We start from the raw sequence: 25,232 nt of genomic DNA on the forward strand, positions 1-25,232 counted from the left end.
ATTAAAAAAAGTGTAATCTCATTTGCAACACGATAATTTCCTGGTGATGACATAAATAATTATTTGAGTTTTAACTTGAGATTCTATCAATTTTACAATTTGGTTTAATCCAGAGGATTTATTCATTTATCCACATTTACTGAGGAGTTACTATGTTCCAGGCAGGGTTGATCCACTGGTCTCTCTCCTGTCTCTCTTATGGCTGATGTCTATTCTGAGTTGTTGGTGTCTTTGCCACACTGGCTGGTGACTATCATTATTAGTTTTAGGCATTTGTGCTAGTTGCTGGGTTCCTCCTAGTTGCTAATAGGCTTTGTCTGTTATATACAGACATAAATCCCATACATTTAAGCACGTGAATTAGTAAAGTTGTCATAGTAACAGTTCTAGTAAAGACTGTTCCTCTTGGATGTCACATTTGAACTTGCTGAATTTTGTCACCTGCCTCTTACATTCTCAGATGAAGGAGTTATTACACAGGGAGGTGGTAAAGGAGCAACAGAGGCAAGGAAATGGGATGCACTCCTATAATATAATTGGCTACCCAAAATGGAGATGTTTCTAAAGGCATAAATATCTCTGGATGCATGTGGAAACCTCTCTTTTATCCCTGATTGTATTCTCCTTTAGTGTAAAGAATAGGCATTACATAGCTATTATAACTAGTAAAGTTAGAGTTTTTGTTTATCAGAAATTTAAGATCAATTAAATATATTCTAATTAAAGTGTTGTAGTTAAAAATTATAAATATTGACTGAATGCAATGGCAGTGAGAATACAGTTTTCAAGTGTGAGTTTTAGCACTGAGGGCTAGTTCATGAGCTGGGTGTTCCCAAAGCCATGGGTAGAAGTGGGAAATACGGCACATCTTAAATGGGTGAAACTATATTTCTTAATAACCCTAGGTTTTTCCTGATCTCATTAGAAATGATTATATGTTCCTTAAAAATTTTTTAACTGTAAAAGCAGTATATTCTATTTTATAAGATTATGGATTATTTTATTTAATTTTAATTTTAATTATAATTAAATAAAATAAAATTTTATTCAATTAGAAATTAAAGAAAATAAAATTTTATTCAATTAGAAATTAAAGAAAATTATCCATAATCTTATACAACCAAATATTGGACTCACGGTCACCTTAAGTATTGTGAGGAAAATAAAATCTTTGTATCTTTAAATATTACAACTCAGACTACATTTAGCTCATATGTTGATTCAGTTAACAATTTTTAATAACATATCTATTTTGTGTCAGGCACTATTCTTGGCACTGGGGTAGAGGAATTACTAAAATGCAGTGCCTGCTCTCATGGAGCTTACAATTAAGTGGGGAAAGAAGGGTGATAGAAAAGAAATAAGTGAAAAGATAACCTAAAGTGGTAAAAGCCTTGAAGAAAAAGCAGGGTTTGAGATGGAGAGTGGCAGGGGGTATTAGTATATTTTAAGGAAGTGAGGGAAGGTCTGTCTGATGAGGTAACATTTGAGCAGAGATTTTGGGATAAGGGCATTCCAGGCTGAAGGAATGGTAGATATAAAGATCCTGAGGTGGTGGGATATTGATGCACTAACTATATGCTAGGCTTTTAAAATCCTAACAGTGACACAATGAAGTAGGTAATTATTATAATTTATATTTTGCAGAGAAGGAAACTCACATGTTTTAACCACTGTGCTATACACCCACATGATGTAATAGAGCAGAGTTAAAGTATGTAACTCAGATCCCAGGAGGCCAGGAAAAGTTCCCCAGAGGAGTTGCTCCTTGAATTTAGTTGTAGTGAAAGAGCAAGTAGAAAATGAGAAGGGTTTAGAATTCTGGTCTGTTTTCTCCTGTTACTATATCCCCAGAAGCACATTTATTTGGAAGCATATATATATATATACTAAAAATTGATAAGCTATGGAGAAGATGATCATAGACCTCAGGGAAGGATAAAGTGAGTAGTTCCATTTTTTTTAACTGAATGGAACAAAATGTTTAAAATTGTTTGAATGTTTGAATATTCTTTGGGCTTCTGTGAAGATAAAATATTCCAAAAGCACATGTGAGTTTTTAAGATTCTTGCTAGCAAGGAAAAATAGCCCACTCAAGCCAGCCTCATTAAAAAAGGACTGTTTGCTTTAAGTATGTGTCCTAAAATGCAAAGGAGGGTATGTCAGTTAGCTTTTGCTGTGTAACAAATTTTTTCAAAATATAGTGGCTTAAGACAACCACCACTTGGACTGGGTTCAGCTTGACAATAATTCTGTCTATTTTGGCTGGACTCGTTAAGACATCTGATCTCAGCTGCTGGTCAGGTTGGCAGTTCTGCTTCTGGATTGGCTGGCTGTCAGCCGACATGATAGGAGGACTTGGGCCACATGTTTATCATCCTCCAGGCTAGTCCAGGCTTGTCCAAGTGGAGATCTCCAGCTTCCAAGAACAGGTAGAGGGCGAGCTCCAATGTATAAGTGCTTTTCTTTTTTTTTTTTTTTTTTTTTTAAAGGTTTCACAGACTTTTAATAAATAATTAGGTACATTCAGATCTTTTTGTTATGAAATATTTTAATTTTTCTTTCTTATTTACCATACTTGGTAGCTTTGTGAAGGCATTCAGCACATTATGAATTGATTGCATCTTTATTGCCATCTCTGGACATTGTTTTTCTTTTCTATAGCAATGATAGCCAACCCCAGTATACTAATAATGCCAATCATCAAGACTTAATTAGCTTGTTGTTTGTTTAGGATTGGATGTTGTATTCATCATTGAGGTAGAGAATCTGATGGCAGCTGGTGGAATAGCAGATTTGGGCCAACAGTTCTGTTTATTCTTTTTTCTTTTTTTTTTTTTTTTTTAATTTATTTTTTATTTTTTTTTTTCTTTTATTATTATTATTATTATTATTATACTTTAGGTTTTATGGTACATGTGCACAATGTGCAGGTAAGTTACATATGTATACATGTGCCATGCTGGTGCACTGCACCCACCAACTCGTCATCTAGCATTAGGTATATCTCCCAATGCTATCCCTCCCCCCTCCCCCCACCCCACAACAGTCCCCAGAGTGTAATGTTCCCCTTCCTGTGTCCATGTGTTCTCATTGTTCAATTCCCACCTATGAGTGAGAATATGCGGTGTTTGGTTTTCTGTTCTTGCGATAGTTTACTGAGAATGATGATTTCCAATTTCATCCATGTCCCCACAAAGGACGTGAACTCATCATTTTTTATGGCTGCATAGTATTCCATGGTGTATATGTGCCACATTTTCTTAATCCAGTCTATCATTGTTGGACATTTGGGTTGGTTCCAAGTCTTTGCTATTGTGAATAATGCCGCAATAAACATACGTGTGCATGTGTCTTTATAGCAGCATGATTTATAGTCCTTTGGGTATATACCCAGTAATGGGATGGCTGGGTCGAATGGAATTTCTAGTTCTAGATCCCTGAGGAATCGCCACACTGACTTCCACAAGGGTTGAACTAGTTTACAGTCCCACCAACAGTGTAAAAGTGTTCCTATTTCTCCACATCCTCTCCAGCACCTGTTGTTTCCTGACTTTTTAATGATTGCCATTCTAACTGGTGTGAGATGGTATCTCATTGTGGTTTTGATTTGCATTTCTCTGATGGCCAGTGATGGTGAGCATTTTTTCATGTGTTTTTTGGCTGCATAAATGTCTTCTTTTGAGAAGTGTCTGTTCATGTCCTTCGCCCACTTTTTGATGGGGTTGTTTGTTTTTTTCTTGTAAATTTGTTGGAGTTCATTGTAGATTCTGGATATTAGCCCTTTGTCAGATGAGTAGGTTGCGAAAATTTTCTCCCATTTTGTAGGTTGCCTGTTCACTCTGATGGTGGTTTCTTTTGCTGTGCAGAAGCTCTTGAGTTTAATTAGATCCCATTTGTCAATTTTGGCTTTTGTTGCCATTGCTTTTGGTGTTTTAGACATGAAGTCCTTGCCCATGCCTATGTCCTGAATGGTAATGCCTAGGTTTTCTTCTAGGGTTTTTATGGTTTTAGGTCTAACATTTAAGTCTTTAATCCATCTTGAATTGATTTTTGTATAAGGTGTAAGGAAGGGATCCAGTTTCAGCTTTCTACATATGGCTAGCCAGTTTTCCCAGCACCATTTATTAAATAGGGAATCCTTTCCCCATTTCTTGTTTTTGTCAGGTTTGTCAAAGATCAGATACTTGTAGATATGTGGCATTATTTCTGACGGCTCTGTTCTGTTCCATTGATCTATATCTCTGTTTTGGTACCAGTACCATGCTGTTTTGGTTACTGTAGCCTTGTAGTATAGTTTGAAGTCAGGTAGCGTGATGCCTCCAGCTTTGTTCTTTTGGCTTAGGACTGACTTGGCGATGCGGGCTCTTTTTTGGTTCCATATGAACTTTAAAGTAGTTTTTTCCAATTCTGAGAAGAAAGTCATTGGTAGCTTGATGGGGATGGCATTGAATCTGTAAATTACCTTGGGAAGGATGGCCATTTTCATGATATTGATTCTTCCTACCCATGAGCATGGAATGTTCTTCCATTTGTTTGTATCCTCTTTTATTTCCTTGAGCAGTGGTTTGTAGTTCTCCTTGAAGAGGTCTTTCACATCCCTTGTAAGTTGGATTCCTAGGTATTTTATTCTCTTTGAAGCAATTGTGAATGGGAGTTCACTCATGATTTGGCTCTCTGTTTGTCTGTTATTGATGTATAAGAATGCTTGTGATTTTTGCACGTTGATTTTGTATCCTGAGACTTTGCTGAAGTTGCTTATCAGCTTAAGGAGATTTTGGGCTGAGACAATGGGGTTTTCTAGATATACTATCATGTCATCTGCAAACAGGGACAATTTGATTTCCTCTTTTCCTAATTGAATACCCTTGATTTCCTTCTCCTGCCTAATTGCCCTGGCCAGAACTTCCAACACTATGTTGAATAGAAGTGGTGAGAGAGGGCATCCCTGTCTTGTGCCAGTTTTCAAAGGGAATGCTTCCAGTTTTTGCCCATTCAGTATGATATTGGCTGTGGGTTTGTCATAAATAGCTCTTATTATTTTGAGATACGTCCCATCAATTCCTAATTTATTGAGAGTTTTTAGCATGAAGGGTTGTTGAATTTTGTCAAAGGCCTTTTCTGCATCTATTGAGATAATCATGTGGTTTTTGTCTTTCGTTCTGTTTATATGCTGGATTACATTTATTGATTTGCGTATATTGAACCAGCCTTGCATCCCAGGGATGAAGCCCACTTGATCATGGTGGATAAGCTTTTTGATGTGCTGCTGGATTCTGTTTGCCAGTATTTTATTGAGGATTTTTGCATCAATGTTCATCAAGGATATTGGTCTAAAATTCTCTTTTTTTGTTGTGTCTCTGCCAGGCTTTGGTATCAGGATGATGCTGGCCTCATAAAATGAGTTAGGGAGGATTCCCTCTTTTTCTATTGATTGGAATAGTTTCAGACGGAATGGTACCAGCTCCTCCTTGTACCTCTGGTAGAATTCGGCTGTGAATCCATCTGGACCTGGACTTTTTTTGGTTGGTAAGCTATTGATTATTGCCACAATTTCAGCTCCTGTTATTGGTCTATTCAGAGATTCAACTTCTTCCTGGTTTAGTCTTGGGAGGGTGTATGTGTCGAGGAATTTATCCATTTCTTCTAGATTTTCTAGTTTATTTGCATAGAGGTGTTTGTAATATTCTCTGATGGTAGTTTGTATTTCTGTGGGATCGGTGGTGATATCCCCTTTATCATTTTTTATTGCATCTATTTGATTCTTCTCTCTTTTTTTCTTTATTAATCTTGCTAGCGGTCTATCAATTTTGTTGATCCTTTCAAAAAACCAGCTCCTGGATTCATTTATTTTTTGAAGGGTTTTTTGTGTCTCTATTTCCTTCAGTTCTGCTCTGATTTTAGTTATTTCTTGCCTTCTGCTAGCTTTTGAATGTGTTTGCTCTTGCTTTTCTAGTTCTTTTAATTGTGATGTTAGGGTGTCAATTTTGGATCTTTCCTGCTTTCTCTTGTGGGCATTTAGTGCTATAAATTTCCCTCTACACACTGCTTTGAATGCATCCCAGAGATTCTGGTATGTTGTGTCTTGGTTCTCGTTGGTTTCAAAGAACATCTTATTTCTGCCTTCATTTCGTTATGTACCCAGTAGTCATTCAGGAGCAGGTTGTTCAGTTTCCACGTAGTTGAGCGGTTTTGAGTGAGATTCTTAATCCTGAGTTCTAGCTTGATTGCACTGTGATCTGAGAGACAGTTTGTTACAATTTCTGTTCTTTTACATTTATTGAGGAGAGCTTTACTTCCAAGTATATGGTCAATTTTGGAATAGGTGTGGTGTGGTGCTGAAAAAAATGTATAGTCTGTTGATTTGGGGTGGAGAGTTCTGTAGATGTCTATTAGGTCCGCTTGGTGCAGAGCTGAGTTCAATTCCTGGGTATCCTTGTTGACTTTCTGTCTCGTTGATCTGTCTAATGTTGATAGTGGGGTGTTAAAGTCTCCCATTATTAATGTGTGGGAGTCTAAGTCTCTTTGTAGGTCACTCAGGACTTGCTTTATGAATCTGGGTGCTCCTGTATTGGGTGCATATATATTTAGGATAGTTAGCTCTTCTTGTTGAATTAATCCCTTTACCATTATGTAATGGCCTTCTTTGTCTCTTTTGATCTTTGTTGGTTTAAAGTCTGTTTTATCAGAGACTAGGATTGCAACCCCTGCCTTTTTTTGTTTTCCATTTGCTTGGTAGATCTTCCTCCATCCTTTTATTTTGAGCCTATGTGTGTCTCTGCACGTGAGATGGGTTTCCTGAATGCAGCACACTGATGGGTCTTGAGTCTTTATCCAGTTTGCCAGTCTGTGTCTTTTAATTGGAGCATTTAGTCCATTTACATTTAAAGTTAATATTGTTATGTGTGAATTTGATCCTGTCATTATGATGTTAGCTGGATATTTTGCTCATTAGTTGATGCAGTCTCTTCCTAGTCTCGATGTTCTTTACATTTCGGTATGATTTTGCAGTGGCTGGTACCGGTTGTGCCTTTCCATGTTTAGCGCTTCCTTCAGGAGCTCTTTTAGGGCAGGCCTGGTGGTGACAAAATCTCTCAGCATTTGCTTGTCTGTAAAGTATTTTATTTCTCCTTCACTTATGAAGCTTAGTTTGGCAGGATATGAAATTCTGGGTTGAAAATTCTTTTCTTTAAGAATGTTGAATATTGGCCCCCACTCTCTTCTGGCTTGTAGGGTTTCTGCCGAGAGATCCGCTGTTAGTCTGATGGGCTTCCCTTTGATGGTAACCCGACCTTTCTCTCTGGCTGCCCTTAACATTTTTTCCTTCATTTCAACTTTGGTGAATCTGACAATTATGTGTCTTGGAGTTGCTCTTCTCGAGGAGTATCTTTGTGGCGTTCTCTGTATTTCCTGAATCTGAATGTTGGCCTGCCTTGCTAGATTGGGGAAGTTCTCCTGGATAATATCCTGCAGAGTGTTTTCCAACTTGTTTCCATTCTCTCCGTCACTTTCAGGTACACCAATCAGACGTAGATTTGGTCTTTTCACATAGTCCCACATTTCTTGGAGGCTTTGCTCGTTTCTTTTTATTCTTTTTTCTCTAAACTTCCCTTCTCGCTTCATTTCATTCATTTCATCTTCCAGGGCTGATACCCTTTCTTCCATTTGATCGCATCGGCTCCTGAGGCTTCTGCATTCTTCACGTAGTTCTCGAGCCTTGGTTTTCAGCTCCATCAGCTCCTTTAAGCACTTCTCTGTATTGGTTATTCTAGTTATACATTCTTCTAAATTTTTTTCAAAGTTTTCAACTTCTTTGCCTTTGGTTTGAATATCCTCCCGTAGCTCGGAGTAATTTGATCGTCTGAAGCCTTCTTCTCTCAGCTCGTCAAAGTCATTCTCTGTCCAGCTTTGTTCTGTTGCTGGTGAGGAACTGCGTTCCTTTGGAGGAGGAGAAGTACTCTGGTTTTTAGAGTTTCCAGTTTTTCTGCTCTGTTTTTTCCCCATCTTTGTGGTTTTATCTACTTTTGGTCTTTGATGATGGTGATGTACAGATGGGTTTTTGGTGTGGATGTCCTTTCTGTTAGTTTTCCTTCTAACAGACAGAACCCTCAGCTGCAGGTCTGTTGGAGTACCTGGCCGGCCGTGTGAGGTGTCAGTCTGCCCCTGCTGGGGGGTGCCTCCCAGTTAGGCTGCTCGGGGGTCAGGGGTCAGGGACCCACTTGAGGAGGCTGTCAGCCCGTTCTCAGATCTCCAGCTGCGTGCTGGGAGAACCACTGCTCTCCTCACAGCTGTCAGACAGGGACATTTAAGTCTGCAGAGGTTACTGCTGTCTTTTTGTTTGTCTGTGTCCTGCCCCCAGAGGTGGAGCCTACAGAGGCAGGCAGGCCTCCTTGAGCTGTGGTGGGCTCCACCCAGTTCAAGCTTCCAGGCTGCTTTGTTTACCTAAGCGAGCCCGGGCAATGGCGGGCGCCCCTCCCCCAGCCTCGCTGCCGCCTTGCTGTTTGATCTCAGACTGCTGTGCTAGCAATCAGCGAGACTCCGTGGGCGTAGGACCCTCTGAGCCAGGTGCGGGCTATACTCTCCTGGGGCACCGTTTCCTAAGCCCGTCGGAAAAGCACAGTATTCGGGTGGGAGTGGCCCGATTTTCCAGGTGCCGTCTGTCACCCCTGGAAGGGGAACTCCCTGACCCCTTGCGCTTCCCGAGTGAGGCAATGCCTCGCCCCTGCTTCGGCTGGCGCACGGTGCGCTCACCCACTGACCTGCGCCCACTGTCTGGCACTCCCTAGTGAGATGAACACGGTACCTCAGATGGAAATGCAGAAATCACCCGTCTTCTGCGTCGCTCGCGCTGGGAGCTGTAGACCGGAGCTGTTCCTATTCGGCCATCTTGGCTCCTCCCCCTCGTATAAGTGCTTTTCAAGTTTCTGTTTATATCTCATATGCCTCTATCCAAATTGAGCAAAGCAAGTTTTATCCCAGATTTAATGAGTGGAGAAACACATTTCATCTTTTGATGGGAGGAGCTGCAAAGTCACATTGCAAGGGAACGGAAACAGAGAGGGGAAGAATTTGTGGTCATTTTGCAGTCTAATATAATGGAGCTGGGTTTCAGGAATGCACAGAAACGAGAAACCTAAGTGTTGTTAAGACTGCCTCTCTCACTTGTCTTGCTCTCTGTTTTGCTTGTCTGTTTCATTCTTCTTAATCTTCAGACCAGCTTCCTCTATTTCTCTGGTCTCCATTTTAGAAAATATGGCTGCTGACAGCTTCTATGATCATATGAGATAGACATAGATCGCTTAAAACTGACTCTTTCCCCATTGGGAAGATTTTTCTGAAGAAGGAACTCTAGAAGGGAATCTGGTTAGTGTCTTCAGCCAGCTACCCACTCCTGGATCTATGAATGGTGATAAAGCATTTTGTTGGGTGGATGGGAGATTGGGTGTATGTGTGTGAATCTGGCAATTATGAGTTATATTGTTATAACCTTGTGGTATTAATAGTTGGAGGTAGAGTGCTAAGAAGGAGGAAAAAGAGTTCAGCGTCCCCAGGAAAGTGTAGAGATGGGAAGAGGGTGGCTAGACATCTCATGTGGGTCCATTACGGTGAGTTTTATAACTACTGTATTAATTTCAGGGGATTGAGAGTAGTGACTGGGACCTGGGAGGAACAAGAGATGATGAACTAAAAACCAGTATGGAAGGGAGGTACTTGAGCCAAGTAAAGGGGTTAAAGGGTGTTAAAGAAAAAAATATTCAATGATATTTGTTAAAACATGGCAAAGCAGGCTTTCTTAAGGACCATTGTGATGAGATTTTGCAATGGGAGAGAGAAATTGGGCTCAACTCTGAATACAGCATGGCCAGATGGGAAGTTGTAGCGAAGGAGCAGGGTAGGAGCCAGTGAATGGGAAATTAAACATCAGGAGTAATGAGGATTCCAGCTAACCTGACCTAAAAGGATTCTTGCTGAATGCAGGCCAAGGTGATCAGTCATTACCTGGGGGATGGTGGAAGATGAGGAACCTTATCATATATCAAGGGTGATCAGATATTGAGGGTGGGGTGTTCTCACTAAACTGATTTAGCAAGGTGAACAGATGGGCCTAGTAGCTGGTTCAGGAGCATGACTAAAGTTTGGGCAAGCAAAGAATCTTTGTCAAGGTCTTCTGTCTCCAGAGTCTCAGTCCAATGGGGAATACCAATCCCTTCAATAATGGCAGCAGTGTTTCTAGTAACAGACTGGGAAATCTGTTTGGGTATGTCTTGGATGGTTTTATCACATAAACCCTTTTTCTTCTACACATAATGCCATTTCTGTGATAACATGTTATTTCTATTTTAGTGGAATTTTCTAGTTCTTTATTTCCTCCTTTTCATGTTGGTCATATTATAGATGTTTTGATAGTTATTGGCACATTTTCCTTGAATAAATCAGAAAAATGGAAAGAAGTAAAATCCTTACTTCTTTCATATTTTTATCAAAGAAGGAAGTTGGAAAATATTGACTATAATGAATTTTCTGGATTTTTTTTCTGTATCTCAGCACATAAACATATAAAGAAGAATGAGATAGGTTTTTCTATTATAAAACTCTGAATGAAGCAAAAGAAAGTGACATTTCACTCTCCAAGATTTGCCAGTGTCATATAATGACTGCATAGTTCCAGGATTTTAATTTGGTACATATTCATTTATTAGGGGAAGATTTTTGTCTCTGAATATGGTGGGTTAGCAGGGAAATGGGGAGTTGACATTGTATATTCATTTGTTCATTCATTTATTCAGCATTCATTTATCAACAAATAGTTTAGGTGTTAGAGATACAAGGTGAACAGAATGACTCCTCCTCTCATGGAGCTTAGACTAATGGAGGAAGACTAATATTAAACAACCATACACAAATATCTGTACACAGATCGTGATAAATGTTATGAAGGAAACAGATTATGAGAGAGAACAGGGAGAACCCAATTTAAATGGGGAAGGGTAGTTTTGGGAAAGGCTTTGTGGTGTCAGTTGAGATGTAAAAGCTGAGTTGGAGGTGCAAGCCAAAAATTACTCATTTTTTAAAGTCACTATGTCATATGTCAATGTAAAATGCAGAGTGTTCTAGAGTGCTTTGCAGAGCTAAAACTTCAGCTATAGAAATAAGTAATATATCCTCTGAAAGATGTGGATAGAAAGAATCATGAAGTGAAGAGAGAAAGCGAGCAGAGCTGCAGTCTGAGGCACAGGTGGTGTAATGTAAGGACAGTGGCTGATGTTGCAGGCTGCTGTTTGGTCCAGTAGCAGGGAGCCCATTATCCACCTTGCAAAGCAGCCAGCCAGGGTTCTATCCTTACTGATATACCTTAGAAATGATCATCTTCTTTTTCTCCCCTTCTTCTACTGTCTCTCTTTAGACAATGTTAGCATCTTTTGCTCCATGGATTAGCAGTGTGTAAAATGGATTTATTTTCTAGCAAATTACCTTACCAGTTGGGTACATCTCCTGGTCTAGGTTAGTTGTTGTTCCATTAGGAATTACTTCCCTCTCCTTTGAGCTCTTCTACCAGTAGTGTGCTAAACTAAATGACATTTTTATATTTACATCTAAGATAGTGATTATGCAACATCATCTGCAATATTGTTTGTATTTTTATCTAAGTTTTGTTAAGCATAGTATTTATAACATTTATAATTTGGGGAAGTGTTAGGAGTAACTATACATAGGTACTCAAGGAATGAAAATCTGGAGAAAGAGATTACAATCATTTATTTTTCAAAGGATAGGTTTTCTAGGTCAGCTTTTTGCCTTATGGATTAGAGTGTACTTGGGCTGTGATTTGTAATTAGATTGTTCATGAAAGTTATTGGTTGTCAGCACTTCTTTTGGTTCTCCCATGGTGTGTAGCATAGACCTGCAAATATATATTTTAAAAGTGCTATACAAGAGATCAAATGAATCTGCCCCTGAGGTACTTCTTCCATAGGGTATATTGTGCAGTGCAAGGTCAGGGGCCTGGTAGATTGCATGGCAGGTGAAGGTGAGCTCTTGTGGTAGCCTCAACTCAGCATAGGCCTCATAAACATCATGGGGAGTAGAGTTGTGCCGAAGAATCCACATTTTGGAAGACAGGACAAAATGGAAATTCTCTACTGTTCCATGAAGTTTTCCTTTTACTTCCCTCTCCTATTTTGCAAAGAGCGAGGAATTTAACCCTTTTGTTTCAGCATTTCTACATACATTTTCATCTTTTGTAGAACAGAATATTTATAAATTTTTAAAATTTGGAGGAGGACAAGGAAGTGTAGTTTCCCTAGGAATTGAAGTTAAGAGGCTGCTGTCTCTGAACCCCAGAACTCAGAGGCCCTCTCCCTATGTGCATTTTTATTCCAGTCACCTCCCAACTTGAGATATTAATAGGAGATCATTTTCTAGCCTCTGTTACCATAGTGATCTCACTGCTTCACAAATTAGCCCTTTTCATTCTTGGACTACTCTAATCATTGGAAAGATTTTCCTTCTATTTAATCAAACTCTGCCCTTTCTACCTATGTATCCCCAATTGTCTCCTCCTTTTGATATTAGAATCCTTTGAAGTTTGAAGGAACTGCTTGTGCGTCCTCTTATTCTTTCTCTAAGCCACACATCCACTGTTGTTTCAACTGTTCCTTATGGAATATGGCTACTGGACCTCCTCACCATTCTTGCTCCCCCTTCTTAGAATGTACTCTTGTTTATCATCGCTCCCTTAATGTAACTATTCCTCCCATCTGCTATGTCTCAGTTTTTTATTCTACTTGTACCAAGTGCCTATTTTCTTTATGTTTAAAGTGTCTAGGAATTATACAATCCAAAATATTCAGTAAGGTTAATAAATTAGAAGTAGAAAACTAGGACAAAAGAAAGAAGAATAAAAACATGCCAACTCTTAATTACTTAATGTAATTGTTTTGTTTAATCTTACTAAGATTCCTGGAGGCCAAGGTGAAAAGGGCAATAGTAAGTTATAGAGGTCTCATGATCAGAATAGAGGAATCATTCCAGTTCTTCAGAAGAGGCAGTATTTTCCCTGGGGTGCTAAATTCTGAAATGCATTTCTCACATGGATTCTTTAGAGCACATAAAATATAATGAAAATCACCTCTGCAATGTCTGAAAACAAACGCAAAAGTGGTGTTCACATGACTGTTTCTTATAATGACCTTCAGTAGATGCTCTGAGCATAACATTTGAGCACAGTGCAGTAAAATCAATTTATTTCATGTAACAACTCTTGGAACACCCTCAGCATTTCCTGACCCTAAAGATGCTTCCCACTACATGTCAAAGTGTTTGCGAATTAGCTGTTGTATACATAAAACCCTTTCCCCAAGGCAAATATGTACACTGAGATATGTATTTGGTTGACTCAGATGATGATTCATAGAGGTTCTTTCTTTCTCTTTGGTTTGCATCTATATCTGTATGATCAGATCCATGTTAGGAAAATTAGCAAGTATTCTCATAGTTATTATTATGCTAGGGAAAGAAATAATAACTAGTCATCGAATGCCCCTCTCTTCTTGTCATTCTCTAGGAGAGTCCAGATTGGTTTACCACTAGAAATCCTGCAGTTAGGACCTCAGGAGTGGGACAGGACTGTTCTGCTCAAAACACAGTATAAGGAACCCTTCCTCCAGGGAATAGGAGGGTTCCTCTATCCATGGGAAGGAACATGCAATTCCAGGACACACTTGCCAAACCACAGAGATTGTAAGCCTGCCGCCCATCCATTATTATCATTATTTAGCATTTTTAGAAGGTCAGAGCCAAAATAAGTATTCTGCCAGCCAAAGGAGTGACACCAGCCTTTACCACAGGCATTGGAGGCCCCGCTGGTATTTAGTAGCAGTGACTTGGGTCATATTATTGTCTGATTCCATCAGGCCGGCCAGGCTCCTGCCTCCTGTTGGCTTTCCCCAACAACTTTTTTTTAGGCAGTTTTTTCTCCCCTCTTCTCCTCTTCCCAGTAGTAGTTACTTTGGTATGTGTTTGCTGACTATTCCCTCCAACTCCTACCCTGTGTTTTTTAAGAATTTAATCAATGAAAGGGATTCAGTCAATTGTGCTAGTGAGAGATAAGTATGCAGGGAAGGCTTTGGGGGCTCCTGAATTTTCCTGGTCTACTCCTGAAACCTTTCCCTGAGAGATAAAGTATAGTATTATGCTTAAAAGCATAGAACCAAGACTGTCAGCTCAAATTCTGGCATTGCCACTTACTAGCTGAATGATCTTGGGCAGTTTATTTAACCTCTCTATGCTTCAGTTTCTTCATTATAAAATGGATTTGAAACTCCCTCCCTCATGGATTTGAAACTAGATAGAACACAAAAAGTACTTAGAACAGTGTCTGAGGCATTGTGTTAGCTGGCATTACAATTATCGGGCTATAGAAATCATACCAAGATATTAGCCCTATATTGAGATCACTCTGGGTTGCGAAACAATTAAGAACATTGGGATCTTTGGGAGGAAACTATTTGGGAATTGTGTTTGGAAATGGATAATGGCAAAGCCCTCCAAGCCTCAGACCATCCAGCAAGGTACATGTTTTTTAACTTGAAGAGAAAATGGAGGAACATTGTGATGAATCAGAAATGTCTGCTTCCTAGAACTTATGGTCAACTTCATTGTTCATTCTAATGAAAAGGAGTTTCAGTTCAGATATGCATAAATTGTGCTCCATTGGCTCACCAGGGCCCAATTTTGGGCACAGCCTCTGTTTCTTGAAGCAGAATGACAAAGTAGCTTGGTGGACTTTGGAGTCAGGCCTTTCTGGCTTTGAATCTTATTTTAGGTCAGCTTATTAACCTTTTTGAGGCTCAATTTCCTTCTCTATGATAGAGAAGTTACAATTCTATAAAAAATTATAATTCTTTTTCTGGGTTGTTTTGTAGATTAAATAAGATGTACAAAATACCCTGCACAGTGTCTAGCCCTAGAAGACATTTGGTATTTGTCAGCTTTCTTCACTTTTTTATTAATATTCTTTCCCAATTTGTTTAATTTATCAAGAAAGCTTTGTCATGTAGGAAATCATTTAAAGAGCTGTTTCAGATTTAATGTGCATGCAGATTACCTGGGGATCTTGTTAAGCTGCAGATTCTGATTCAGTAGGTCTGGGATGGAGCATGAGGTTGTGCACATTTAACCAGTTCCCGGGTGACACCAATGCTGCGTGTGAAGACCGCACTTGGAGTAGCAGAGTATACTGCACTCTTTTCTCCCTTTGCATCTCATTATTACCTTTTAGATTCATGTTAATATTTTAACAGTTTTACCACACACATTTGTACATCCAGAATCATCATCTGGAGAAATATCCAAGGTTGTACATTGTTAGGTACTAATAAGATTCCTCCTCATCCAGTACAGGCCGTGATGGTTGAGATCTAGAAGAAACCTATCATAGACATTTCCCCAGGATTCCCATGGGCCTAGGATCCCAAAGTGTTTGAATAAAATACTTTGCTCCAGCCTAATTGTTGAAGGCCCCTTCTCAGAATCTGGGTCCCTCTGTGACTTGGATTGCAGATCAGTTAAGTTAAGGAAGTGGTCTTTGTCTTTCTCTTGTCGACAAGTCTGGAGGGAGCCACTGGAAGACTGTGCTTCTGCCCTCACTGAGCACCTGAGATATTTTTTAGAGCCACATGTCCCAACTACTAGCTTTCTCCAGGTTCATTAGATCATGTTCTCTCCACTGTACACAGATAGAAGAGTGTACTTTTGTTCTTTTGTGATGTACACTTTCTGAGCCCATTGAGCTTTTATAGGAACATACGAATATCCAGTCCTAAGAACTAAAAACAAGCTATGTGTGAAAAAAGCAGGAGTGCTTAATGCAAACTCTGAGTGCTTAATGCAAACTCTATGGTGTTTCTACATTTTTGCGGATTTCTTAGATTGACTTTAGAGAAACCTCCTCACTGTTGTTGTTTTTTTCTAGTTTCTGCTTGTTTTGATATTTAAACTCCTTCCTTTCTTTCTTGTATTATTTACAGGAACTTTTCAGCCTGAACCATCAGGGTCATTTGCATCTGCTGTGCCGGGTTTGGGAATTGGCTGTCTTTGTCCTCAGGCAACTTTTCTTGAAGTAAAAAATGCAAAAGTTACTAATTCCTTTGCATTACATCTCTTTAAGTTAGAGATGTGAAGAAGAAATAATAGCCCCCTTCTTGAAAAAAAAAAATGTTAGAACAGGCTTTTTTTTTTTTTTTTTTTTTCCTTACAAAGTATCTATAAATTAGAGCTTGGTCATCAGCCATGTTTCAAAACAAAGCAAGCCTGCTTCAGTCTCTTTTAGAGTTATCTTGGTGCTATTTCATGGAGAACTCTGTCCTGGATGGGCTCTACCTAATATGTTTGCAACTTGGGGAAGAATTTGAAAATAGCCCCAGGTAAGAACCTAGAAATTTTGAAAGTTAGGGTGGAGAAGGATTATAGAGGGAGAAAATAGAGAAAATATTTGAGGTAAAGTCGGAGGAGCCATTAATGTTTTTACCTTATCTAGATGAAACAGTCAGGGTTGTAACAGAAAACAGATGGCACAGTCAATACTAAAGGACTGTTTACAAAGATGTGGGTTTAGGTGACACCCAGGAGTAGTTGTAGCTGTGCTGTTGCTGCCCTTGGGCCTGAAGGTACCCTCGACAGGGAGAGACATCACTTCCCTCTCCCTCCCTTCCCCATTTCCTGCCAGAGTCCTCTGTTAGAAGAACCTAATGGGAAGCAGAGAGCACCGGAGCCTGTTGATGCACAATTATGCATTGCTTAACAATGGGGTTATGGACTGAGAAATGTGCTGTTAGGTGATTTTGTCATTGTGTCAACATCATAGAGTGTACTAACACAAACCTAGATGGTGTAGCCTACTACACACCTAGTCTAGATGGTACAGCCTATTACTTCTAGGCTATAGAACCAGAACCAGTACAGCATATTACTGTACTGAATACTATAGGCAGTTATAACACAATGGTAAGTATTTGTATATCTAAACATAAAAAAGGTAAAGTAAAAATATGGTTTAAAAGAAAAAAATCATACAGTTATATTGGGCATTTATCATGAATGGACCTTGCAGGACTGGCAGTTGCTCTGGGTGAGTCTGTGAGTGGTGAGTGAATGTGGAGGCCCAGGACATGACTGTACACTACTGTAGACTTTATCAACACTGTACACATAGGCTACACTAAATTTATATAAAAATGTTTTCCTTCAGTAATAAACTAAACTTAGCTTGCTGTAACTTTCTTACTTTATAAACTTAAAGAAAAAGCTTTTTGACTCTTGTAATAACACTTAGCTTGAAACACAAACACATTGTATAGCTGTACAAAGTGTTTCTTTATATCCTTATTCTATGAGCTCTTTTCTATTTTAAAAATTTTTTATTTTTTTAACTTTTTAAACTTGTAGTTTTTTTGTTAAAAACTAAAACAGAGTCAGGATCATCAATATCACTGTGTTCCACCTCCACCTCTTGTCCTACTGGAAGGTCTTCAGGGGCAATAACATGCATGGAGCTGTCATCTCCTATGATAACAGTGCCTTCTTCTGGCATACCTCCCGAAGACCTGTCTTGAGACTGTTTTACAGTTAACTTTTTTTTTTAATAAGTAGAAGACATATGCTCTAAAATAATGATAAAAAGTATAATAAATATGTACACCAGTAGCATAGTCATTTATTATCATTATCAAGTATTATGTACTGTGCATAATCATATGTACTACACTTTTATATGACTGGCAGTGAAGTAGGTTTGTTTACATCAACATCACCACAAATGTAATGTGATGTTACAACAGCTCTGAGCCATGGTGTCACTAGGTGATAGGAATTGTTCAGTTCCGTTTTACTCTTATGAGACCACTCCAAAATGTTTTTGTGCAGCACATGACTATGGTTCATCCTGGGCAGCCTTCTGGGGCAAATAGCAGGATGAAGGCAAGTGGACAGATCTGGAGAGGCAAACAGAAGCTGTCTGGCACTCCAGGTTTACATTTTCTTTTGGAAGATTTGTTCACCTAAAGACACTATCAATATTGTGAACTCCTTGAGGGCAGACACTGGCCTATTCACTAATCTGTTAGGTCACTATTTAAATGATTGTTGAATGAATGAATGGGTCTGTTTATTTCCTTCCTTTCTCTCGACTTGCACTTATGGCAGCTGACTATAACAGTATAATTTTGTCTTGGTTAGAGCCTTGTGTTCTGAATAGTTAGGCTTCCCGTAGGCATGGTTAACTAACTCAGCGAAACATTCCTTCCAGTATAATTCAGCTTTTAACAATCTCATTATTAAAACTGCTAAACAAAAACAGGTCACTGTATTAATATCTTGAGTCTTTTGTGTTATTATTATTGTTTTTTTGTGGATATCCAGGTTTAGCGAGGCATAACATTCATGAATCTTTTGCCCTTCTCAGTGCTAATCAGTTAGATTTAATTAGATTCTCTATTAAGTTCAACCCTGTTATTTCATTTCTCCTCTTACCTGGAGTTCCACTGGCGTGCAGATGGATAAACTGTTTAATTTAGGAACCCCACAAGCCTTTTGTTTCCTTCCCAGGCTGCTTCAAGAGAACCACACAAAGGGCTAAAGTAGCTTCATTAACTATCTTTAGTAGCTTTAAAAGAAGCTCTGTAAATATGTCAGGTTTCTCCTAACTGTCTAGAGGGAGGAAGTCTGAATAGACACCAGCTTATTGGTTACACACTTTGGCAAAGTTTCCCATGCAGTCAAATTGTCTTCCCTAATGATTCTCAGTCATTAGGGTTTTGAAAGAAGGGATAGAGAGCAAAATGTCACAAGTGACTAGTTTGGAAGTCCCTGGGGTTCTTGTGGTGCTCAAGTGTAAGAGCAAAAGAAAATACATGGTAGAGAGGGGAGTGAACCTCCCCTCTTTAGAGCTTTGCTGATCTTCTTCTTCATTAGAGCTTTGCTGATCTAGCTTGAGGGTTTTCGGGTTGTGTGTTTGTGCTTGTGGGGTACAGTGGAAAAGCCTTAGAATCACTTAGCCATCAGGTAGAAATATGCCTTTGTCCTTTGCTAAAGAGAATGGGGTTCCTGAATTCATTTTGATCTATCCATGAAGTTAGCTTCCAATATGCTTCTTTTCTGTATGCTTTTGATAATGTGCTTTTGACAGCTACTCCTTATTCTCGTGAAATCTATTGAGATTTTACATAATTTAAGTAGGTATGGAGTATTGATTCAGTGTCTTTGCAAGTCACTCTGTCTGGTTATAATCCTTGGAGGACATTTTATGGTTCTATTTTCAGTGTCCCAAAGGACAGAAAAAGCATGAATAGACTCACTCACATGTCTCCCTCACATCATCCATAATGACAGCATTCTCTGCTTCCTTTTACATTGTAGTGCTGTTAAGGCACCAGATCCCTTCATTAATGGTTCTCTGAGATCAGGTCATGCTATCTCTGGCTTAGGCCATGGGCCTAACTAATTTATTTATTAATTATTTATTATTTCTTTGATTTCTGTGGGCCTAATTTTTGTTTACCATGAGAAGAATGCAAGCTTTTTTCTTAATAGAATCTGAGGTGTTTTTTTTTTTTTTTGGTTTTTGTTTTTTTAACCTTTTGTTTCTAGTTTCCTTTTTTCATTTTCTTTTTCTTTTTTTTTTTTTTTTGAGACGGAGTCTCGCTCTGTCCCGCCCGCAGGCTGGAGTGCAGTGGGGCAATCTCGGCTCACTGCAAGCTCCGCCTCCCGGGTTCACGCCGTTCTCCTGCCTCAGCCACCCGAGTAGCTCTGGGACTACAGGCGCCCGCCAACATGCCCGGCTAATTTTTGTATTTTTAGTAGAGACGGGGTTTCACCGTGTTAGCCAGGATGGTCTCAATCTCCTGACCTCGTGATCCGCCCGCCTCGGCCTCCCAAAATGCTGGGATTACAGGCGTGAGCCACCGCACCCGGCAGTTTCTAGTTTCTTTATATCTCATAACCATTTAGGATTTGACCTTTCTGGCAGGGCGTGGTGGCTCACGCCTGTCATCCCAGCACTTTGGGAGGCCGAGGCGGGCAGATCACAAGGTCAGGAGATCAAGACCATCCTGGCTAACATGGTGAAACCCCGTCTCTACTAAAAATACAAAAATTAGCCTGGCATGGTGGCGGGCACCTGTAGTCCCAGCTACTGGGGAGGCTGAGGCAGGAGAATGGCGTGAACCCGGGAGGCGGAGCTTGCAGTGAGCCAAGATCGCACCACTGCACTCCAGCCCGGGCGAGAGCTAGACTCCGTCTCAAAAAAAAAAAAAAAAAAATCGGGCATATATTTTCCTCTTTGCCTCAGGCTTCATTACTCCTTAATGTTGAATTGGCTGTTTTAGAGGAATCCAGATTCTTTAAATTCTCTTTCCCTGAGCACTTAAAAAATGGTCTTGTATTCTATAGTAATTATAATTTGCCTTGGGACTTAGCTGCTTTTTTGTGTAAATCAGATGATTCCTTATTCATTATGTAAAGATAACAACAACTGTGTAGTACTTTAGAGCACTATGAGGTGCTTTTATTTGAAGTTTCAAACTTTCGTTTCTTGGATCATTACAATAATCCTGTGGCTAGGGAGGTGGGTATTTTTCTCCTTATTATGGATAGGAGGTAATATATGGTGGTAGTTAAGATTATGGGTGGTGGAGTCAGATCATTTGAGTTTCAATTATATCTTTAATAATTACTAGCCTAGTCCCAGCTAATAAACCCGCTCAGTTTCCTAATCTGTAAGCCGCAGAGACCTATTTTATAGGTGTATTAGTCCGTTATCACACTGCTATGAAGAAATACTTGATAGTGGGTAATTTTTAAAGGAAAGAGATGTAATTGACTCACAGTTCCACATTGGTGGGGTGGCCTCAGGAAACTTACAATCATGGCAGAAGGCAAAGGAGAAGCAGGTACTTTCTTCACAGGGCGGCAGGGCGGAGTGAGTGCAGGCAGGGGAAATGCCAGACACTTATAAAATAATCAGATCTCCCGAGACTCACTCACTATCATGAGAACAGCATGGGGGAAACCAACCCTGTGATCCAATTACCTCCACCTGGTCCTGCCCTTGACACGTAGGGATTATGGGGATTACAATATTCAAGATGAGCTTTTGGGTGGGGACACAGCCAAACCATATCAATAGGGTTGTGTGAGAAATAAATAATTCAGGCAAAGCAATTAGAACACTACCTAGCACATAATAAATGCTCAATAAACTTTAACTACTAAAACTATTAGCATTGTTAATAGAATAGGAATACATGGAAAAAATAATTAATAAGCATAAATTTCTCAAACTTCTCAATGTTCTGGTTTTTTCCTCTTAAGAGGGAGGATACTTAAATTTTGGTGAATCTCATTTGTCTTTTCATATCCCTTTGAGGTAGTGAAAAATAGATTACATCATCTCCATTTTGCAGGGAGTAGTTGAAGTCCAGTGAGAAAAGAATACAGGCTTTGGAGTCAGGTGAGGTTCAAATCCTGGCTCTTCCACTTCTGGTTATATATCTCTAAGCCTCATTTTTCTCATGTCTATAATGGGGATAAGCAGAACTTTGTTTGGAGGTTTGAAGGAGATAATGCTTACAAAAGAAATAATGCAAGGTACTTAGTATACTTACCACATACTGTGACTCAGTAAATGTGGCTGTTATTGCTGTTGAGGGGAGGGGACTTTTTACACTGGCCCGGGGTCACAGTTAGTTGGGTACCCAGGTTCCATCATCTCTTACATAATGATGAATGTACTGCTTCATCTGGGTATGTTGTTTCTCTACATTTTAAATCCAAGTGTTTTGATCTTTTGGTTACTAATTTATTTTTAATGTACATATTATGGACACTGGCTCTGTGTGTCAGCAGACTATGAACAATGCTTATTGCATCAAAATCCTAAGTTTACCTCATGTCACAAGACAAAAGTTAATGTTAGTGAATCCACATGACCAACAAGGAATATGACACTTGCAGAATCTGTCAGATGGTATTTGGGCAGCTATTCTCAGAAATTGAAAGCAGCAGGTGTTTATTAATATTTACTATGTGTTCGGCATTATGTGAAGTAGGGGACACAAAACAAACACCATACTTTATTCATCTCTCACAAGAAACAGATGTGATAGAAACATGAAACAATTAACAATTAAGGAGCAAATAATAACACTGTGATTCACAGACATGTAGACAAAAAGACAAGTAGACCGACACTTAAAGCATATTCAATACATGATAATAGAGTTATTAACAGGGAGTGCTGAGGAGGAGTTATGTGGTATGTGTGCATATGGGTAGTGGTGCAGGTTCCACGGCAAGGTGCTGCTTGAATTGTTGACAAGTTGGGAATGCGGTGGGGAGTATTGAGTGAAGAGAATGGAAAATCATATTTGTAAAGACAATGAGATGTGAAAGAGCCTGGGGTAGTAAAGAACAGCATTTGTTTAGTATCCCTCATGGCTGGAGCTTAGGATTTACAGGAGGAGTGGTGGGAGAGCAGGCTGGAGACTTAACCCTAGTGCATTAAAGGTTAAGTCATTAAAGACCTTGTGTACCATGCTGAAGAGTATGAGCATTAAGGTGTTGTCAACCAAGCAGGCAAGAGATGATTATATCAGTGTTTCAGAATAATTATTCTAGAAACATCATATAGTAAAACAGAAATAAGGGCCTGAATAAAGTCTGACAATAAATTAAACTGAATAGATGAATGAATGAATAGTAGTGTGAGTATTAGATGATACTAACTATAAATGTTTTAGGAGTTTAGAAAAAAGGGGACACCATGATGGGAATAATATTCGAAGAAGACTCCATGATGAAGAAAGATTTTTTATTTTTTTATTTTCTTTTTGAGAAGGGATCTCACTCTGTCACCAGGCTGGAGTGCAGTGGTGCAATCTTGGCTCATTGCAACCTCCGCCGCCCAGGTTCAAGAGACTCTTCTGCCTCAGCCTCCTGAGTAGCTGGGACTACAGCATGCGCCACAATGCCCAGCTAATTTTTGTATTTTTAGTAGAGATGGGGTTTCACCATGTTGGCCAGGATGGTCTTGATCTCTTGACCTCGTGATCCGCCCGCCTCGGCCTCCCAAAGTGCTGGGATTACAGGCGTAAGCCACAGTGCCCGGCCATGAAGAAAGATTTGAGTGGTCAGCCCAGGGATTTATCTATAGTAGCTAGCCAATAAACTGGATATTGGACAAAAGTACAATTTATACAGGAGAGAAGACAGGAAGTAATACCAAGTTGCATAAACATGTGTGAAATGGTCAAAGAGACAAATCTAACTGGATAAGAGTGGTAAATGATACAATTTCGTATGCATAATGGTCCCAGATTTTGGAAGCCTTCGAAATGCCTGCTTGAGGAGTTTAGATTTATTTCTTAATCAATATGAAGCCATTAAAGATTCTTAAACAGATATTTCAAGATTTTCAGTTTGGGTTAGAACATCTTGGTTGGAGGAAGACGAGCCTGATGAGATGACACCAGTTCTGATTCTTAAATTTAATGGAAATGCCAGGGAGACTTCATTACTTTTGGACAGGAAAATAAAGTTAAATGACCCCACTTTGGTTATGAGTAGACTGTGGAATAGTAGTTCACTGTTGGGAGACAAAGGAAGCTGAGGCAAAAATGAATGATTGCCCATATGAGATTTTCAGTGATACCAGTCTAGGGAAGGATAGAGTAAATAGAAAGATGGTAGAAACTGCTTGCTCTGTGGAGACTTTTAGGGATGGCAAAAACATAGCGTGCACAGTGAATATCTTATTCCATACCCATAGCAGACATTGTTAATTGATTTTGGTATATTTTCCTATAATCTGGAGCCCTTTTTAATGCAGTGCTCCAGGCAGGCTACTATTAGTTGATCAGAGGTGGCGCTGGAATTCAAACCTGTTTGTCATGCCTGTAGTAAGAAATGAATGAGAAATGGGTTATGACTACTCACAGTACAAATCAGTTTTTACCTTTCCAGGTGGAACTTGCAGAAATCTGTGCCAAGAGTGAGCGTTACATTGGCACTGAAGGAGGAGGCATGGACCAGTCTATATCATTTCTTGCAGAAGAAGGAACTGTAGGTAGCATTCCAAATAGGAGCCATTTGGAAATTCCTAGTGGGAAAATTTACATGGAGAAGAAGGCCCTGAGAGCCCCAGGATGCTTGGTTATGGACAGCCTACTATATTAGGCTCTATTGTAGGATATTATTTCCCAACTGCTTGTAACTCAAGGCTGCCACTAGTTAATCTACTCTACTTCATGTTGATTGCCTTTCTCTTATGCTTCCAGAATGATATCTCAGGTCTGTTTTTCTTATGTGTCTAGCTTTTTCCCCTCTTCTATTTTTCTTCATTGTTAAGATGAGCTTTCTCAGTTCCCTAGTTATTGGAGCCTCATTTCCCGCTCCTATCCTAAAACACTTCATCTCATGCATTTTTATAATCTCATGTTGGTTTTAAACCCAAATCATAGTTCTCTTACCACATATATTCACAGTACCTCTTTTTATAATTTACTCTTTGGTATCATTTTTCCTGTCAACATTTTTCGGGCTTCAGTGGTGGGAAAAAGAATGTTGACAGTAAGCCAGGAATGAATTCCTTAGCTGGATACCACTTCCCCTTGGCTACCAACTCCTTTAGGAGAGCAGAGGTTTTAGTTGTTGCTCATATGCTGCTCATTTCCCAAATAGAGCAAACATTTCTTTAAAACATTTTCTTAGTTTTTCATCAGATTCCTACAGGCTTGGCTATTTTCCAAGAACACCTGGATTCCTTCTTATTAAGAATATTTGTTATTGATTCCCCTAAGCCAAAGACATGAGGCATGAGGAAATTTGTTTTAATACTAAGAAAATACTTTGGGTGTTTTGGATGAGACTCAACAGGCAGACCTGAGGGCCAGAGTCCTGATGTTAATGTAAGTTAGCTATAGAGTCTGAACACAGTCCAAGTTCTTTGGGCTTACAAAACACTTCACCATCTGACCCCTGCTTTACCCCTCTATCCTAACCTCTCACCACTTCTCACCCCTCAAACTGTAAGCTCTAACCAAATTTCCATGCCCGTAGCTCCATTAACATTCCATGTTGTTTTTTGCCCCTGGACTTGCCGAAGTTCTTCCCTCTTCTTGACATGCTTTTTGAGGAAAGAAACTCTCTGTCTGCCCTACTTTTGCTCATCTTTTAGGACT

General features: G+C 39.5%; 1 protein-coding gene across 6 annotated transcripts in view; it reads left to right on the forward strand.

The window, feature by feature from the left end:
* The window catches only part of GALK2 (galactokinase 2), a 182,166-nt gene that overhangs the window by 111,418 nt on the left and 45,516 nt on the right, over positions 1 to 25,232 (forward strand). For all 6 annotated transcript variants that reach the window (XM_054451218.2, XM_054451215.2, XM_063652214.1 and 3 more), the window contains one exon: positions 24,016 to 24,114. In XM_054451218.2, the coding sequence (XP_054307193.1) occupies positions 24,016 to 24,114 (99 nt within the window). The remainder of the gene's footprint in view (positions 1 to 24,015; positions 24,115 to 25,232) is intronic.

The sequence above is a fragment of the Pongo pygmaeus genome, chromosome 16 (genome assembly GCF_028885625.2).
Source record: "Pongo pygmaeus isolate AG05252 chromosome 16, NHGRI_mPonPyg2-v2.0_pri, whole genome shotgun sequence".
Classification (NCBI taxonomy): domain Eukaryota; kingdom Metazoa; phylum Chordata; class Mammalia; order Primates; family Hominidae; genus Pongo; species Pongo pygmaeus.